At 33.5% G+C, this 21,299-nt stretch overlaps 1 protein-coding gene across 4 annotated transcripts in view; it reads left to right on the plus strand.

Moving 5' to 3' along the window:
* Nucleotides 1-15,255: 15,255 nt before the first annotated feature.
* The window catches only part of LOC105202499 (general transcription and DNA repair factor IIH helicase subunit XPB), a 32,294-nt gene continuing 26,250 nt past the window's right edge, over nt 15,256-21,299 (plus strand). For 3 of the 4 annotated variants that reach the window (XR_005575477.1, XM_039453112.1, XM_039453111.1), the window contains exons 1-6: nt 15,256-15,503; nt 15,812-16,017; nt 16,131-16,241; nt 19,006-19,155; nt 19,230-19,403; nt 19,481-19,666. Coding sequence is in view for 3 of the 4 variants with exons in the window: in XM_039453112.1 (XP_039309046.1) it covers nt 15,470-15,503; nt 15,812-16,017; nt 16,131-16,241; nt 19,006-19,155; nt 19,230-19,403; nt 19,481-19,666 (861 nt within the window). In the remaining variant the exon portion in view is untranslated. The remainder of the gene's footprint in view (nt 15,504-15,811; nt 16,018-16,130; nt 16,242-19,005; nt 19,156-19,229; nt 19,404-19,480; nt 19,667-21,299) is intronic. The other variant, XM_039453110.1, reaches the window with a different exon arrangement.

Below are 21,299 nucleotides of genomic sequence, written 5' to 3' on the forward strand. Positions count from 1 at the left end.
CGACGGCGACGACGACGACGACGACGACGACGACGACGGCGACGACGACGACGGCGACGGCGACGGCGACGGCGACGGCGACGGCGACGGCGACGGCGACGGCGACGACGACGACGACGGCGACGGCGACGGCGACGGCGACGGCGACGGCGACGACGACGACGACGACGACGACGACGACGACGGCGACGGCGGCGACGGCGACGGCGGCGACGGCGGCGACGGCGACGGCGGCGACGGCGACGGCGACGGCGACGGCGACGGCGACGGCGACGACGACGACGACGACGGCGACGGCGACGACGACGACGACGACGACGACGACGATGGTGACGACAACGACGAAGTCGTCGTCGTGCAATCACCAACTTCACCGGTCACCCTGAGTCCGTCACTGTTCCGCGGAACCGCGCTTCGTAACATTGACACTCTTCCTTTCTATTCACACTCGAAGGTTCGGTGAATCGCATTCGCGCACTGTCATACTTCTCGACTCTATACGACCGGCTCTCGGGGCGCTCGAATCGAACTTTGTCGAACTTGTGATTTGTTTGTCGTAACGCCGTACTTTATTCGTCGCGCTTTTTGTCACGCGAATCAAGCAAGAGAGAGCGAGAAAGGAAATGGAGAGAGTGAGAGACAGACAGAGAAAAGAAGGAGGGGGTAGGGAGGCTCGGGACGCGAGGCGGAACGATCTGTCTCGCCGCGAAATACTTCCCAACGTGACGCGCGCAGTGACGCGTTCCATCGACTATCTCCCCTCTTCGATCCTCGTTTCACAGTATGTATTACGCACTGGTAACCAACACCTTTATTTCGTCACGGATGACTCATTTGTCTGACGCGCATTCCCTTGTGCCGGTATACTTAACGCGAGTATCCCCCCCCCCCCCTCAACGCCTCGTGAATCACGCGGCTCTTCTCGAGCGTTTTCAATTTCATTACAGAAAAAAAATCAATGACCGGATGAGCGATACGCAACGAATGACTTTTGGAATCCGTGACTCGAAAGGTATGAGCACGGGCTCCAGTGCTCAAACTCGCTACTAGTTCTTTAGATTGCCTATGGCCGGTATTCATAGTCGAGTCTTATTTCAAGATTGTCTTAAGCAACGTCTTAAGATGCTAATGGATGAGGCCCAGTTGCGCACAGACCCGATCGGACACCACCAATCATCTTGACTTATCTAACCCAACCAACGCTATGATTGGTGGTGTCCAATCGGGTCTATGCGCAACCGAGACACTCCCGATGCTAATACGGCTCTCTGATTGTAGTCGATTCTTATATTTAAAATCGTTTTAAGTATCACCTTATGATGTCATCAACCAATCAGAGAGCCGTATTAGCATCTTAAGACGATACTTAAGACAATCTTGAAATAAAAGGCCTTGCACATGAAATGCATAACATAACATAAGCACAACGTCTTAAGCCCGTATCAGACTACGCATTGAAAATTGAAGATTGAAGATTAAAGATTGAGCTTTGGCCAATCAAAATAAAAGGAGTTAAAATTTTCTTGTTTTGATTGATCAAATTTCAATCTTTAATCTTCAATCTCAATCTTCAATGCGTAGTCTGATACGGGCTTAATAGGCTTTTTACAATAAGGGGAATTCACATTCCTTGGCGGAAAAGCAGAAAGCAGAGAGTCAATCAGAACTCGCTGATAGTAAGCAGGTACAGTCTGTAGCAGAATATTGAAACTGTATACTACCAACGTAAATTCTGATTGGCTCTCTGCTTTTTGCTTTTCAGCCAAGATGTGAATTTTCCCTAAGTTATTGTTGGTATCATAAATCATAAGCCATAAAAATCGATCAATCACAGTCAAATGTAAAGAGAATATTCGACTGTGATTGATCAATTCTTATGACTTAAGGTTGGTTTATGCAGGCCGTAATCGCCAAGTTATACCGGAATCTGTAAGAAATCGATCAATTATAATCGATTATTCTTCTATAAATTAATTATGATTGGTCAATTTCTTATAGATTCCGGCATAAGTTAGCGGTAACGGCTTGCATAAACCAACCATTATGATACCGACTACTAGCTTAAAGGCTATAACACACACCTTTCATAAGCGTAACCATAAGACGTACCGTAAAGCCTGTTCTACAATAGCATAAACACAAGACCGTAAGGTTGTAAGGCGTGGTTTTAAGAGCTCGTAAGCGAATGAAAAATTTTCATTTCTTACGTTACAACCTTACGCTCTTGTGTTTACTGCTATTGTAGAACAGGCATAAGAATTAGTCAATCACAGTCGAGAATTAAAAAATAAGAAACAGAATTCTCGACTGTGATTGGCTAATTCTTACGGTACGTCTTATGGCTCTGGCAGACCAGCGCGATTTGCGACACGCGACGCGCGATTATCCAATAGGCGTACGTCTTTTCAAAAAATTGTAAACGCCTATTGGATAATCGCGCGTCGCGTGTCGCAAATCGCGCTGGTCTGCCAGAGCCATTATGGTTACGGTTATGGAAGGTGTGTGTTATAGCCTTAAGGGCCTCGCACATGAAATGCATAACATAACATAAGCACAATATAAGACTGATGGACCAATAAGCATCCAGCATAAAGTCGTCATATTGATTTACATAAGATATCATTGGTCCAGAGGCCTTATGCTACGCTTATGCTCTGTTGCGTGGCCTTTTATTGTAGAAAGTCTATGGCCTAATTTACACCGAGCACTTGATACGCGTACTAACTCGTAACTTTCTATTAGGGTGCCGTCACATGGGGCGTAACTTGCGTAGCGTAATTTGCGTATTCTAGTAACTTCTAAAATACGTTAAGCCATTTTAAAAGCCTTCTTTCACATGAAGCGTATTTCGCGGAATTTCAAGAAATGCTTATCTAATGCAACCAATTGCTGATTAGGATTTCTCTTGTACTCTCTAACAGAAATGCTAAACAAATTTACGATTAGTTTTTGTAATTTACGCGTCTCGGATAGTACGCTTCATGTGGAACTGATACTCTGCACACTAGTATGTGTGAATCATCTATGTGCGAATCTAACCTGTGCGGGCATACATTCCTGTTGCTTGTAATTTTCAAAAATTTATGTATTTAAAATGAAATAAATATATGTTAGGCATTTAAGAAAAAGAAAACATTTGACATGCAAGAAATTCAAGCAACACGGACATATCTATTAAGAGGATGCTAAAGTACCACGAATTACCGACATTTACAGTGCATTAAATATCTTTGGATTGGCTTTACAGAATCACAAAAACTTTTTTTAGAATTGAAATACGCGTAAAAAGAAAGGGTGCTCAGGTCAATTTTATAAGAAAATCGAACAAAAATTTAATAAATCATTAAAAATTCACTCGTATAGCCGTCACCTGAGGTTAACTTTACCTTAATACAGAAGTTGTGTAGCTCGTGCGTACAAAATGATAGTAGAGCACCCTTCAGAAAACATGCACGAATAACACTGACCTCGCAAAATTACGATTGAACGCCTAACAAAAAAGATACGCTAATGTGCTTTTACCACATGCATGTTTCGCTCAGCGAAGCTGAACTGTCATAAACAGAGCAATATGGAGCCCTACAGTAGTTGATAGGACTTTTCGCAGATGGCGAAATAATCAAAAAACAAAGACAGATCTATGCAATGGACAAAGAACAATAGCCTGGTCTTGCTCGAAAAATAATCTGCAGTGATCTGTAGGACCGACGTCGAGGAAGTTCTTCTGTTACTTTAGGCTGCGTTCAGATTCCCCACCCGAATGCACCCAGGCACCTAAAGAGCGTTCAGATTCCTTTAGAGTGCCCCTACCGGACATTAGGTGGGTCGTTCACTTTATCACTCTGTCTATCCCGAGAGAGTGGAAAAACCACATGGGTCCTTGAGCCGGGTGAAACGGGTGGGTGACGTAAAGGTGCGTTCCAAAATGTATCGCTATAAAAATTTCTATATATTTGTGATAAAGCTCGTATATTTAAAACAAATTTAAAATAAAAAAATAAATTTAATTTAAAATATTATAGTAAATAAAAATTAAAATGTATAAATATAATAAAGAAAAACGTTAATAACCAAGTAAAGTTTAAACGTTTTATTTATTATTCTGTTTATGTAATTACAGATTAATAAATATTAATCTTTTATTCTATTAACGTAAGGTTTCTTGGTCTACAGTCTCACAAAACTGTTATATAAATATTTATATTTGAGATTAGTATGTTAAAGATTTTTAGTATTATTAAATATTTTCTGATACTAATAAAATATACTGTTTGTTTTCTGTTCCTGAACTCCCTGAATTAGTGTGCACTTAAAGTAAAATAGATATATATTTGAAAGTTAGTGAAAACAAGAAGGAACGTTCCAGTGCAGTCTAGTGCAGGAATAGAAAACAAGCCTATACATATAATAGATGATATGCGCAATATATATCTTCATCTAATTTGTTAAAATAAAAATTTATTTTCATTGTTTAAATTGATTCGTCCTATTCTACTAACATTTAATTTTCATCTACTTTAGTTATATTGATAAAAATATTCATAGTAAAATATTTATGTATTATCTTTATCGTTTATCTTAATTTATTATGTAATTTATTCTGAATCTGAGATATTTATGTTACTATTTCTCAGCGTTATTTGCTAAACACACCCAATGTTTGAAAGTGCGTTCAGATTCCATAAACCACTAGGGAGCTTTTCATTAGTTCCGCCCATTTACCCAGTCACCCAGAGATCACTCACCGGGTGGAGAATCTGAACGCAACCTTAGCATCCTCTTAATGTACAACTATAACCTTAAAATTTTGTAACAATATATCGCAAGAAGATTGGATATGACAGAATGTTATTACAGAATAGCTATTACAAATAATAAATTTGATATAAAACTGTTTCTTAATTTACCCTGATTTCATTATCCATCTTTCAATTTTGTTCTGCTTATTTAAGTAATACATGTGTTACCAATACATGTATTACTATATGCAATATGTACAGTCGTGTTCATTATAGTTGCGACACTTTTTCTTTGATGGTTTTTGGAATGTAACCTTGCTCATCGAGCGGCGAACGTAATTGGCTGGATCCACAAGTAAGAACCAATCATGTCCTCAGGGCACGTATTATGCATTTGTTCGGAATCAATTCCGATCGGAATTATTCCGTTTTCCCTAGAAAACACAATAGAAATTTAGTGAGAAACGGAATAATTCCGATCGGAATCAATTCCGAACAAATGCATAATACGTGCCTAGCTCTCGTTATAGTTCCGCGTTCAGAAACGCATCTAAGAAAAAGTGTCACAATTATAATGAACACGATTGTACAGTCACCTGCATTATAGTTGCGACACTTTTTCTTCGATGGCTTTTGGAATGTAGCCTTTCTCATCGAGCGGCAAACGTAATTGGTTAGATCCACAAGTAAGAACCAATCATGTTCTCAACTCTCGTTATAGTTGCACATTCAGAAACGCATCAAAAGAAAAGTGTCGCAACTATAATGCAAGCGACTGTAGAGTCCTATATAAAGAGAGAAGCGACATTGATGTCCGAAGCTCTGATTGGTAATCTGATTGATACTTGATTAGCTAAGCGAGCAGCCATATTGTGACCACAGCTGTTTGCAGAATGATACGAATGGTGTTTGATGACATTAAAGCGGTCCCAAAATGGCGCTGAAGGACTCCATTGGATACTGAAGGTTGTGGTGGGGGTTTGATGTCGCTTCTCTCTTTATATAGGACTCTAAAGATGCAATTTCACGCAGCGAGTAAAAGCTGGCGTTTTACCCCCACTCAATCGCAACGCAAAGCAGCGTTAAAAAGCTAAACGCTATCGCCTCTATCCTTTTCATGTAGCGAATAAAAGCTGGCGTTTTACTCTTAGGCTGAAATCACACGATGCGTAATAGAGCTGCGGAATAGAGAATGCGTCATTGAAGCGACCAATCAGCGCTATTCCGCTCTTTGAGCTTGCGTGATAGAAAAGAGCGGAATAGAGTGTGCGTTGATGTGCGTCATAGCGGTCAGAGCGTTCTATTACGTCCTAAACCGTCGTATTTCAAGGTTAGATTATTGTTAAGTTAATTAAATAACGGATATGACAAAGACGAATAAAGAATATGTTGAGACGAATAAAACAGATTCTAATGTAAGTACACATTATTAAGTTTTCATGTATATTTGCAATAAATGTGTAATAGATTCAGTCACCATTTTTAACTTTTTATCCATAATAAAAATTAATTATAAACTTGTGGATACAAACTAATAATTAAATAAAAATGTGCGAGTACAGCTGTCAAGATAAAGTTTTGAAGCAATGTCGCAATACGCTTTACGCATGATTTCAGTGTGCACTCTTCACATGATGCGGAAAAATGACCATAAATGCGTGAAAGCAGTCAAAAAATCATTTTAAATTTATAAGCATTTATTACAAAATATTAAATACTATAACAGTGATAATTGTTTTTACAATTTAAGAAATTATATTTTATTTTAATAAGCAAATTATTAACAAAAAGATAATAATTTCTAAATTATATTTATCCTGGATGTGTCTTTGACGCACCATGTGAACATAGCGGACAAAACTCGCGTAATAGAAAAGAGCGGAATAGCGCTGATTGGTCGCTTCAATGACGCATTCTCTATCCCGCAGCTCTATTACGCATCGTGTGATTTCAGCCTTACTCTACCGCAACGCAAAGCAGCGTTAAAAGCGGCAATTGCTAAGTACACCCAAGGACTTTGATTCTGTCCATGGGGAAATTTTCCAAACTGAGAAGTCGCTATCTTTCTACATACTTACAGTTTATGATTATCGTAACGACCAATAAGCTCTAGTCGTTTCATTAATCATGAACTGCGAGTATGTAGAAAGTGGTGACTTCTCAGTTTGGAAAATTTCCCCATGGACAGAATCAAAGTCCTTGGGTGTACATAATCTGACAAAAATGGAGTTGGAATATTATAATCAATATATCAAGTATGTAAAATATTATAAACACACAGTGGCGGTTATAGCTGAAATTAGAAGATGACGTATAGCTACTGCAATTGCTGCAATGTATTTGTTAAAAAACGAAAAAGAAATAGATATAAAAAAAAGTTTTGGGTAGTTCCAATTTTTGTAAATCGTAATGAGCACAGTTTCTTTTTTGCATCGGACCGAAATTGTTACTAATGTATTTACCGCTTTTAGGATAAAAATAATCTGAATTTTTATGTATGTAACATTCATTATATCCCTCCATACAAGAGTGCCGATATATTTCTTCACTTTCTTGTATGGTACAAACGATTGTTTTGCACACACCACAAGTATATGAGGGTATAACAGAATTTCCTACAATATAAAAAACACAGTTATTAACAAAATATAACAAATAAAGCTATCTAACATAAATAAATAAAAAACAAAAAGCAACCTAGCCTAAAAGTATGCTTACTATATGTATATAATATATACTAACTTTGTTTGTATTTTCAGGTGATGTCGATTGATTTTAGTCATAATTTTTTTCTTATATATTCACTTTTGGAAGGTAATTAATTTGGAATGTAATATTTAAATTTCAGCGTCGTTTTGCTAAAAGTTGGACTGTGTCGAACTTTGAACGTTTATTCTCTGAATTTGCCACATTGATGAAAATTGATGGAGAAGGGGTAAACGCCAGTGTTTAGTCGCTAAAAGTTGGACTGTGTCGAACTTTGAGCGTTTATTCGCCGGATTCGCCAAATTGATGGAGAGAGGGTAAAACGCCAGCTTTTATTCGCTGCGTGAACTTGCGCCTTTAAGCTGCAAATTCATGCAGCGATAAATCGCTGGCGACTTGGAAGAAGTGGGAGAAAAGTAACGCCAGCGTCAAGTATCTGTCGCTTTTCTCCCAGTACATATTCATGTGGCGATAAATCGCTAGCGACTAAAAATACAATAAATATAAAAAAAGTATTAAAAAAGTATAAAATAAAATAAGTATTATTTTTATTAAAAATAATACTTATTAATCTGTAATTATTAACTAATAATTTACTGAGTTGATTGCAAAAGGCGTAATAGGCGTTTAGTGTCAATAGGCGCAATTAACTCAGTAAATTATTAGTTAATAATTACAGAGTAATAAGTATTATTTTTAATAGAAATTGAAGAGTGAAGAAAAATGAAAGTGACAATACGTTCAAATAAGGTGTATTCTGCTGAATGCGCAAATATTTTGGGAACAGCAGTAGCAAGAGCAATTAAAAAGCGACGAATAGTGATTACAACTGCTATAATGTTGGAATTGCAAAAAACACAAGAGAAACGGCATTACAAAAAGAAACAGTATTGGGTAGCTCCATTCTTAAAAGACCGTCAGGATCATAGCTTTTTTCACGTATCCGTTCTTAAATTGGTATTTGAAGATTCCATACTGCTCACGATTGTGTCGACTTGTCGCTGAAGTTCAACCAAGTTGAACTTTTGATGATTTGTCGACGGATTCCAACGGATTCGGCACAAATATGTGTAGAAGGGAAAAATCGAGGTAGAAGGGGAAAGTCGCCAGCGATTTATCGCTGCATGAATTCGCACCTTTAAGCTGCGAATTCATGCAGCGATAAATCGCTGGCGACTTGGAAGAAGTGGGGGAAAAGTAACGCCAGCGTCAAGTATCTGTAGCTTTTCTCCCAGTACATATTCATGTGGCGACAAATCGCTAGCGACTAAAAATACAATAAATATTTAAAAAAGTATTAAAAAAGTATAAAATAAAATAAGTATTATTTTTATTAAAAATAATACTTATTAATCTGTAATTATTAACTAATAATTTACTGAGTTGATTGCAAAAGGCGCAATAGGCGTTTAGTGTCAATAGGCGCAATCAACTCAGTAAATTATTAATTAATACTTACAGAGTAATAAGTATTACTTTTAATAGAAATTGAAAAGTGAAGAAAAATGAAAGTGACAAAACGTTCAAATAAGGTGTATTCTGCTGAATGCGCAAATATTTTGGGAACAGGGAGTCAATCATGTAATTTCACGTGGAACTTTTCACGTTTCACTTTTCAGGTTTCACTTTTCACTTTTCATTTTTCATTTTTCACTCATAGAGAGTTCACGTGAATCTTTTCACGCACAGCGATTATGTATGAATAATGCGCGGAAGTTTAGTTTGCGTTCCGAAATTCACCATTAGAGACTCTGTCATTGCAACTATCAAGCGATCGTGAAAAAGGTTTCTACCTGCTTTTACAATATAACTTTTACTGTAAAAATTTTATTATATAAAAAAAATTGTAAAAAAAATATTCATAAATAAATAGCAATATTTCTTAGTTATATTGCATAAACTTAATTTACAAATATAATATATATTACATTTATTTTTAATGATCCATATATTGTAACAACTATTTTATTATGTAGTAATTTAATACTCAAAATTACATTGTAATTTAATTCAAGCATTGTTTTTCAAAATTAATTTTAATTAGTTTTTTATGTGTGCAAATTTTAAAGTAAATTAATTTCATTAGTCATTAAATTTAACTTTGTTTAAATAAAAAATATTGAATAATTTAGAATACGGACCTTGATCAAAAGTGAATTCACGGCTCACACTTGTATTTTCCAAATTTATAAGTTATAAACACTTACATGATTGATTAATATTCTATTTCACAAGGCGCACCTTTCTTATATCATTATGTATCAAAACGCGTTTAAAGTATATTTTTATCTAAATTTGCATTTGATGAAACCTCATTCTATATAATTATCAAAATATCAATTTGTCAAATATAAATATCAAACCTAATTACATCACAAAAGCATTATTTTTATTTATGTATGTATTACTTTATCCTATCAACGCAATGCAATACCAAAAAGGTTAACCTCTTCAATAATACCTCTTCAAACTGTTACCACACTGTTACCACACTTTCATTCTTATTTCAAAATACATACAATTTATTAATTCCCTAAATTTTCACCTTTTCGCCATCACGGCTGATGGCGAAAAAGTTCACGTGAAAAAGTTCATATTTCCGCTCATGAGTGAATTACATGATTCCGTGGAATCGTACACCCAAGGACTTTGATTCTGTCCATGGGGAAATTTTCCAAACTAAGAAGTCACCACTTTCTACATATTTGCAGTTCATGATTCATGAAATGACTACAGCTTATTGGTCGTTACATTAATCATGAACTTTAAGTATGTAGAGAGATAGCGACTTTTCAGTTTGGAAAATTTCCCCATGGAGTGAATTACATGATTCCGTGGAATCGTACACCCAAGGACTTTGATTCTGTACATGGAGAAATTTTCCAAATTAAGAAGTCGCTATCTTTCTACATATTTACAGTTTATGATTAACGTAACGACCAATAAGCTCTTGTTGTTTCATTAATCATGAACTGCAAATATGTAGAAAGTGGTGACTTCTCAGTTTGAAAAATTTCCTCATGGACAGAATCAAAGTCCTTGGATGTACAATATAAATCAAGATAATTAATTAAATATAGATATCACGTATACATTTACACGTATTGTCGAAATTAAGACAATTTAATAGAAAGTTACTTGTTATTATGCGTGTCAAGTGTTTGGTGTAATCTAGGTCATATATTTAATTATCTCGATTCATATTGTACCAGTTTAGTGTACTGTTCTTTAAATATATTGCCGAAATTAATATAATTTAATAGAAAATTACTAGTTAGTACGTGTATCAAGTACTCGGTGTAAACTAGGTCTATTATAGGCTTTGTTTACACCGAATACATGATACGCGTAATATTTAATAACTTTCTATTCAATTATTTTAATTTTGGTAATAAATTTAATGAATAGTATATTAAGCTGGTATAGTCGTGAGCTAAAAGGTTGCAACACATTTTCTTTGATGGTTTTTGGAATGTAGACTTGCTCATTGATCGGCGAAAGTAATTGGTTGGATTCACAGGTAAGAACCAATTACGTTGGCCGTTCGATAAACAAGTCTACATTCCAAAAACCATTGAAGAAAATGTGTTGCAACCTTTTAGCTCACGACTGTACAATATGAATCAAGATGATTAATTAAATATAGATATCACGTATACATTTACACGTATTGTCGAAATTAAGACAATTTATTAGAAAGTTACTTGTTAGTATGCATGTCAAGTGTTTGGTGTAAACGGATGACACTCTTTTGGACACAGCACGATTGGACACTAACCAATCATCTTGACTTATCTAACCAAACCAACGGAAAAACTCTAGGCATCGGCCGCTGTGAGTGGTGGTGTCCAATCGTGCGGTGTCCAATCGTGCGGTGTCCAATCGTGCGCACCCCGGTGTAAACTAGGTTATACACCCATGGAATTTGATTCTGTCCATGGGGAAATTTTCCAAACTAAGAAATCGCTATTTTTCTACATACTTACAATTCATGATTAACGTAACAACCATTGAACTATACTCTAATTGGAATGGGCACTAGCCGCCAAAAAACGTGACGAGAGAGAGCCATTTCGAAGAGCCACCTCTCTTTGTCAGTACAGTCACGTTAGAAAGTTTTGCAGTACCGGCACATGAGAATAGATAAACGAGTGACTTGAGTGACATACATAAATGAAACAAAAGCAAAATTCTATTATATATTTTTAAGTATTTAAGTAACCTTTTAAGTAAAAGTTAATTTCTTCCTCGTTTCCACAAATTCCGTTACATGCTGTATCAACATGAAAACAAAGAAAAAATTTAACTTTTGAGTAGGAATGTAAGATGAATGCTGACGCATGCGCAGAGAACGCTTAGAAAAAGAGAGGTGGTCCCTCGCGTCATGCTATTTCTATCACGTTTTCCGCTTACGGACATTATATGGCAGTGCCCATTCCAGTTAGAGTATAGTTCAATGGTAACAACCAATAAGCTCTAGTCGTTACATTGACTTAGTTTACACTAAGCATTTGATACGCGTACTAACTAGTAATTTTCTATTAAATTATCTTAATTTCGGCAATAAATTTAAAAAATAGTATATTAAGTTGGTACAATATGAATCAAAATAATTAAATATATGTATTATGTATACACGCATTGTCGAAAGTAAGATAAATTAATAGAAAGTTACGAATTAGTACGCGTATCAAGTGTTCGGTGTAAACTAGGCCATTAATCATAAACTGCGAGTATGTAGAAAGTGGTGACTTCTCAGTTTAGAAAATTTTCCCATGGACAGAATCAAATTCCATGGGTGTACACCCAAGGACTTTGATTCTGTCCATGGGAATATTTTCCAAATTGAGAAGTCACCACTTTCTACATATTTGCAGTTCATGATTAATGAAACAACTAAAGCTTATTGGTCGTTACGTTAATCATAAACTGTAAATATGAAGAAAGATAGCAACTTTTTAGTTTGGAAAATTTTCCCATGGACAGAATTAAAGTCCTTGGGTGTACATCCAAGGACTTTAATTCTGTCCATGGGAAAATTTTCCAAACTAAAAAGTTGCTATCTTTCTTCATATTTACAGTTTATGATTAACGTAACGACCAATAAGCTTTAGTTGTTTCATTAATCATGAACTGCAAATATGTAGAAAGTGGTGACTTCTCAGTTTGAAAAATTTCTTCATGGACAGAATCAAAGTCCTTGGGTGTATAGTCGTGAGCTAAAAGGTAGCAACACATTTTTTTTGATGGTAGATGGTTTGATGCTTAATTGGTTGGATCCACAGAACCAATGACGTTCGCCGTTTGATGAGCAAGTCTACATTTCAAAATAATCGAAGAAAATGTGTTGCAACCTTTTAGCTCACGACTATACATACATCCAAGGACTTTGAGGCTGTGTTCCGATATAACTGCCAGTACTGGCAGTGGTGAAAAATCCGTTCCGTTATTGGTACGCAGCGCACTGCGACAGCATCTAGGCTGTGTTCCGTTTTTACTGGCAGTGCAGTAAATGTGACGTCATGACAGTACACTGTCACAACTGTTCCAATATTACTGCATTACTGCCAGCACTGCTATAGCATCGTATTTCGGAACAGCATAGTAGCCATATTGCACTGTAGCTACCTCACCTTGGAAGCTGCAGTAGTCACAGTGGCAATATGGCTACCATTCATGACGTCATTGATGTTACTAGATGCTGTCGCAGTGCGCTGCGTACCAATAACGGAACGGATTTTTCACCACTGCCAGTACTGGCAGTTATATCGGAACACAGCCCTAGTAACATCAATGACATCATAAATGGTAGCCATATTGCCACTGTGACTACTGCAGCTTTCAAGGTGAGGTAGCTACAGTGCAATATGGCTACTGCAATGCTGTTCCGAAATACGATGCTATAGCAGTGCTGGCAGTAATGCAGTAATATTGGAACAGTTGTGACAGTGTACTGTCATGACGTCACATTTACTGCACTGCCAGTAAAAACGGAACACAGCCTATGTAGAAAGATAGCGACTTTTCAGTTTGGAAGATTTCCCCATGGACAGAATCAAAGTCTTTGGGTGTACATAAATAAAACAAAAGCCAAATTGTATTATATTTTTTTAAGTATTTAAGTAACTTTTTAAGTAAAAGTTAATTTCTTCCTCGTTTTCACGAATTCCATTACATGCTGTATCAACATGAAAACAAAAAAGAAATTTTACTTATAGTTTATGATTAACGCAACAACCAATAAGCTCTAGTCGTTACATTAATCATAAACTGCGAGTATGTAGAAAGTGGTGACTTCTCAGTTTAGAAAATTTCTCCATGGACAGAATCAAATTCCATGGGTGTATAGTCGTGAGCTAAAAGGTTGCAACACATTTTCTTCGATTGTTTTTGAAATGTAGACTTGCTCATCGAACGGCGAACGTCATTGGTTCTTACCTGTGGATCCAACCAATTACGTTCGCCTACCGATGAGCAAGTTTACATTCCAAAAACCATCGAAGAAAATGTGTTGCAACCTTTTAGCTCACGACTATACGATTCCACGGAATCATGTAACTCACTCATGAGCGGAAATATGAACTTTTTCACGTGAACTTTTTTGCCATCAGCCGTGATGGCGAAAAGGTGAAAATTTATGGAGTTAAAAGAAAGATGTGTCTTGTGAAATAGAATATTAATCAATCTTGTAAGTGTTTATAACTTATAAATTTGGAAAATACATGTATGAGCGGAGAATTCAGTTTTGATAAAGGTCCGTATTCTAAATTATTCAATATTTTTTAATTAAACAATGTTAAATTTAATGACTAATAAAATCAATTTACTTTAAAATTTGCATAAATAAAAAACTAAATTAAAGTTAATTTTAAAAAACATTGTTTTGTATTAAATTACAATGTAATTTTTAGAATTAGATTATTACATAATAAAATAGTTGTTACGATATATGGGTCATAAAAAATAAATGTAATGTATATTATATTTGTAAATTAAGTTGCAATATAACTAAGAAATATTGCTATTTATTTATTAATATATTTTTTACAATTTTTTTTATATAATTAAATTTTTACAATAAAAGTTACACTATAAAAGCAAGTAGAAACCTTTTTCACGACCGTTTGATAGTTGCAACGACAAAGCCTCTAAAGATGAATTTCGGAACGCAAACTAAACTTCCGTGCATTATCCATACATAATCGCTGTGCGTGAAAAGATTTACGTGAACTCACTATGAGTGAAAAATGAAAAAATAAAAAGTGAAAAGTAAAACGTGAAAAGTTTCACGTGAAATTACATGATTGACCACACCCCGAGCGTACTTTTACGGGGGTGGTGATAAACGCGATAAGGGGAAAAAGAGGATAAACTCGGCTGCACGTATGCGTAAACGTGCCGAATATTTCCGAGTTTAACCGAAGTTATCCTCTATTCGTCCTCTGGCTCATAAGCTAGCGTGTGTTTTTTCCTTTACGTCGATTATCATACCCTCTCTTGTCAAAGATAGCAGTTTACGCTCCGTCTATAGTTTCCTAAAGCCCGTATCAGTCTACGCATTGAAGATTGAGATTAAAGATTAAAGATTGAAATTTGCCCAATCAAAATAAGGAAATTTTAACTCCTTTTATTTTGATTGGCCAAAGCTCAATCTTTAATCTTCAATTTTCAGTGCGTAGTCTGATACGGGCTTAAGTCTATGGATTGACCCCCTGAAGACCCCCTTCTTCAGTCCATTTAATTTCCCACTTCATCACCAGATGGCAGGATCTTGCTTTTTGTTTCCCATGCTAAGTACAGAGCTTTCATTTCTCATAGTATATGTTTTGTGTGTGTTCTACCACCATCATGGTCTAGATTATACAAGATTATAGTTCACTGGTTTTAAGTGAAATTAATGAAAGAGTTAAATGTAATAGATCGATTAGTGTCCCAAGGGGGGACATTTACATAAAAAAAGCAAAAAAGAAGGAAATTTTTACGGATTAATTAACCAAAATTTTGAATTACAGTGTTTTTAAATAATGGGTCCACCAAAGCGCTTTAAAAAAGATAATGGTACATAATTAACCTAAATATAGAGATTTTATTTGTGGAATTCTTTTGTAGCTTATTCGATTATTTACAATTATGCTGATGATTATATGTACATTAATATCATGTTTTATATATATATATATATATATATATATATATATACACGTGTGTGTGTGTGTGTGTGTGTGTGTGTGTGTGTGTGTGTGTGTGTGTGTGTGTGTGTGTGTGTGTGTGTGTGTGTGTGTGTGTGTGTGTGTGTGTGTGCGTGTATGTATGCATATTAAATGTATATTATGTTTCATTTACATACATTATTTTATTGAATAAAGGTAAATGGAAAAAGCGCAAGGACGATTATGATGAATACAACGATGATGATTCCATAGACAGTAATGAAGCAGATGGTGTGCCAGATGCGGCTAAAAATGATGTGGAAAAACAAGATGAATGCGCAATTGAGGATGAATTTGGAGCAAAAGATTATCGCTCGCAAATGATTTTAAAACCTGATTGTTCATCTAGACCATTATGGGTGGTAAGAATCTTTCTAATTCTAGAAAATAAAATAATTTTATACAAAATCATTTTAGTAAAATAAAATCATACAATAAGTTCTAAATTGATGCTTATATTTGTTCTTTCCATTAGGCACCAAATGGACATATTTTCTTGGAATCATTTTCTCCTGTGTATAAACATGCCCATGATTTTTTAATAGCTATATCAGAACCTGTATGTCGGCCAGAACATATTCACGAAGTAAGACTAAAAATCTAAATAGAGCTTTAACAGGGTGTTTACTACCATATAAAAACAGGAAAAACGTAGAATTTTTAGGAAATCTTTTATTCTTGAAAATCACAGATTTTTATAGGATTTTATTAATATTTAAAGAAATTTTGTTTAAATTTTATTTTTAAATTTAAATTGTATTTTTTTTCTAATAAAAAGTTTTTTTGATATTTTTTTGGTAATGCAAAATGTTAGCAATCTGCTATAAACATGGCATACACATACGTTTATGTATACTTTTGTACATTTATGAAAAAGATTGGTATTAATGAAAAACATTTTAAATTGTCGTGTGTTTAAGAGGCCTGTCATCTTTGTTGACCATAAAATTTATTTTTAAAATTAAAAAAATATTTGTTACATATATAGAAAGATGTGGGGTTTTTTAATAAGGTTATTTATTTGAACAGCAAAAAATCATATTTTTATTTAAAAAGATGCATTATAATGTGTCAAAATAGTAATTTGAGACCATCAGAAAAACACTTTTACTGTGGAAGTAATTCAGCTTCTACAAATTATATGAATCTAAAATTTTTTAAATATTGTTTTAATATTTCTTTAATATTTATATTAGTTATATGAGTGATGTTATGATAGGAATTAGTACGAAGTCAATTACATGAAATTTATAAAAATAAGATTTTAAAAAATTTGATTTTTGTCAAGAAAATTTGTTACTTTTTCATTTAAAAAAAAATTGAATTTTTGTTATACAAACATACTATTATAGTTGCTATTGTAGTTCATGCCATATGCAAAAGTGTTAGCATGAAGAAAAAAAAGACCAAGAGGTTACTTTAATTAGCTTTTTAATTATCTCTTCTATAAAGTTGGAAAACATGCTTTCAATAAAAATATTTAAAATTTTAGTTTTACTTTAAACCATATGTATAACAAAAGTTTTGTGTTTGGGCTCATAGGTAATATTGCAAGTTTTTAAAAATCCTTTACAAGAATATTCTACACACATGTAGGAATAAAAAGCAGAAAGAAATCGATTTTTTGATGCTGTTAAAATGAAAGGCTCTTTAATCACCTTAGAAATTCTGTATGTCTAGTGAGCTAAATTCATATATTACGGATATTTAGCTTATCAGTGTATTACCGATAGATCATTATATGTTAAATTCAGTTTATGTTCTTTAGTATTTTTTTAAATTTAAGGCTCCTGAGTACTCGCCGCGGCCATATTGAAGTCGTAACGTCAGAAGCGAGAAATTGCGTTAAATGACACGTAATTTTGTCAAACATGATATTTGTAAATAAAGCCAATTTGGATAAAACAGACTAATCAGATAGCTTTAAAACACTTCTAAATATCAGTTACAACTATCCTTTTTTTGCCTAGCAGTCAGTAAATAGTCGTAAAAAGTACGTAAAGTGACGCCTATTTATACAGGAAAACATACGGATAACTATAAAAAGGACTGAAAAATGTACTTTTATGTATAAAATTCAAAGAAGTTTTACTCGCGGTCCATTTTTACGAATTTGGTAAATACGAGACAAGTCATAATTTCACAATGAAACACATAATAACAAAATGACATGCACGACAACATCTCATCGTCAATCTGTCACATTTCACGTGTATTAGTTCTAATTTTGTCCGCGACAGAATGTCGCTACCGTTAACGTGGAATTCTCGGCTAAGGTGTCAGGAGCCTTAATATTCGAAACAGCTTTTCTTTATGATTGTATGAACACAAGTTAATGCTCTTTGTTCATAAATTTTTGTATCATACTGATTTCTTTTTAACTTTGTACCCAAAGATTTTTTAGATCGCTGATTAAAGTATCAATCATGTAATTTTTTCCTTGAGTGAAAACGTGAAAAGTGGAAATCTTTATCATACATTGAAATTAATATAGAAATTTTTCACTTTTTATGTTTCCATTCTAGAGAAAAAGTTACATAATTAAATTCTATTCACAATCAGAGAGAGAGAGAGAGAGAGAGAGAGAGAGAGAGAGAGAGAGAGAGCAAAATTTTAAAATAAAAAATGACCAATCCAATATTATGATCCAATAATTCAAAACTTTTTTAATTTTTATTATTTTAAAAGATTTGAGAATTCCAACCTAGATTAGGATTCAATAACTCAAGAAATCCTTAGAACACTTATAAGAGATATTTATTTGGATTTTTAGTAGAAAATAATTTTTTCATGTTTTTCAAAAATTAATTTATAATAAAAAAAAACAGTGGACAAATTTGAAAAAAATCTGAAAAATACATTAGGATGTCCTAAGTAAGTGCTTAAATTGTTTTAATATTGATTATGATTTAATAGAAAATGCATTTTCTCTAAAAAAAAGGAACAGCAAAAAATGTGTTTACAGCAATTTTTTAAATAAAGGTTTACGGTTGCCTATTTTTTTTTTTTTTACACTTGTTTATGTACAGGGAATTCTATGAAAACAAAAATAACATGTATTTAAATTCACGAAATTCGTCAAGATCATTAAAAACTGAGTGGAAAAAGGTGGGATCAACAGTTCCACCATGTCAGAGTTAAAAGGAATAATAAAAAAATTTATTTGATAATTATACCTAAAAATTTTCCAATGTTTAAAATTTTATATAAAATTCCTGAAAAATCCAGATATCTCAAAGAATTTTTTTTTACAAAATTTGAGTAAATATTCTGTTTAAACCTTATTAGAGAGTGATTGGTATATTATATTGTATATGTATGACACTTATTTTTATTTATTTTTTTTTTAGTATAAATTGACTGCATATTCACTTTATGCCGCTGTTAGTGTAGGCCTACAAACACAAGACATAATAGAGTATTTAAAGAGATTGAGTAAGACTAGTATTCCTGATGGTATAATCGAGTTTATCAAATTGTGTACATTGTCCTATGGAAAAGTAAGTAACAGCAGTTCCATAAATATTTTGCCTGATATTTATCAAGTTTTAATAAAACTTCTCCCATTTTATAGGTTAAACTTGTCTTAAAACATAATAAATACTTTATTGAATCACCATTCCCTGAAGTGCTACAAAGATTACTGAAAGACCCAGTAATTCAAGAATGTCGATTGAGAAAACTCACAGAAGATATGGAAAGTGATGATATTGTTACGAATGTTCAAGCCAAAATGAAAGCTCCTCAGGTCTGTTGAAATGCTTGTGCCAATAATCAAATAATCAATATCAATGTATATGTCTATTTCTTTATGTTGGAATATAGTTTGGATCAAAAGCACTCGTAAATACGTCTGTGTCTAGTAAAACAAATTTAGAGATTGAATCTGACCAAATATTAACAGAAACCATTCCAGAAGATATAACTGCTTTTTACGACAAAATTGACAAAGAAGACGAAGATGAGGAAGAAGATCAAGAATTGAAAACAGTTAGTTTTGAAGTAAATCAGGTATATATCTGTCTTAATATATTTAAGGAGGTTCTCCAACTTAAAAAAGGAGAAGAGGAGTCACCTGATTTTTCATGTATATCTTCATATATATCTTTTAACACAGGAGCTTTTGGTTTTGCTTTTTTTAAAAGAATAAAACAATAAATACGATGTTTTAAACAATAAATTATGAATACGATTTAAGAAATAAAAATGATTATTTGTTATTTAAAAATATTTGTTTTATAATATTGATAAATATTGAAAAAAAATTGAAAAAGAATTGTTTATTTTAGAATAATGATTTATATAAGTGTGGCAAAATGACATTGTTACATTGCATTAAAATAACATCATATTTAAAGAGAAATGATATATTTTACGAATATTTATAACATCGCATATAAAATATATATTTACATGACAATAATGCGATAAAATTTTATTTTTTTTATTTCAAAATAAAGTTTGAAATATTTTTTTTAACTTTTTTTATGAATATAGTTTTTCGAAATTCTTATATTTTATTTGTAATTAAATTACTTAAAACTTTCCTTTCGATAAAACTTAATGTTATTTTAGAAAATTATTAAAAAAAAACTGTATAGCCACGCAAGAAATGTGAAGAAATTTAAGAAAGCTTATACATTAATCATACAAGGTCATTGAAAAGTATCGGATTCCTTGATTATTTTAGAAACTAAGCACTTTAGAAAACAGTGTTTTAGATAAAAGTTGTAGGGTTTCAAAAGATCTATTTACTGATCTTATCAATTTGACCTTGGGTGGCGTCGCTAAGGTCATCTCGAAATTACATTAATTTTTTTAAATGGAACACCTTATTTCTGATTCCAGAATCTAATAGCTGGTGTCAAGAGCTTTCCAAAACTCTACAAGAAAGTTTATTTTTGCTGAGTACTTTCTGAGCTGTGAGGTTTGAAAGCTACAATGTACTGTAACTTTTAAGCGTCATAACTCGGAAAGTACTTAACGAAAATAAACTCATTTATAGTGTTTTGCAAAGTTCTTGAAATCGACTATAAGAAAATGCAATAAAAGATTTTAAAACGTTAGAGTATCGGTAGTATCTTAATTAAAGGGTATTACTACTACCTTAACATTTTATATTTTTTATTGCATTTTTTTGTAGTCAATTTCGAAAACTTTTCAAAACACTATAAATAAGTTTATTTTTGTTAAGTATTTTCCGAATTATGACACTTGAAAGTTACAGTACACTAGCTTTCAAGTCTCACAATTCGGAAAGTACTCAACGAAAATAAACTTTCTTGTAAGGTTTTGGAAAGCTCTTGACACCAGCTATTAAATTCTGGAATTAAAAATAGGGTATTCCATTTAAAAAAATTAATGTGATTTTGATATGATCTTGGCGACGCCATCCAAGGTCAAACTGATAAGATTAATAAATAGATCTTTTGAAACCCTACAACTTTTATCTGTAACATTTCTTTTTAAAAAAGCTTAGTTTTCAAAGTAATTAAGGGGTCTGATACTTTTTAATGGCCCTGTATATTACTTGTTTTCTTTGATCAAGTATTTTTATAATATGTGAAAAAACTGGAGAGCCTTTACGCATACAATTTTTTATATTTGTATAAATACAATATAAGGCATTTATATCAAAACATTA

This window comes from Solenopsis invicta, chromosome 8 (assembly GCF_016802725.1).
Source record: "Solenopsis invicta isolate M01_SB chromosome 8, UNIL_Sinv_3.0, whole genome shotgun sequence".
NCBI lineage: Eukaryota > Metazoa > Arthropoda > Insecta > Hymenoptera > Formicidae > Solenopsis > Solenopsis invicta.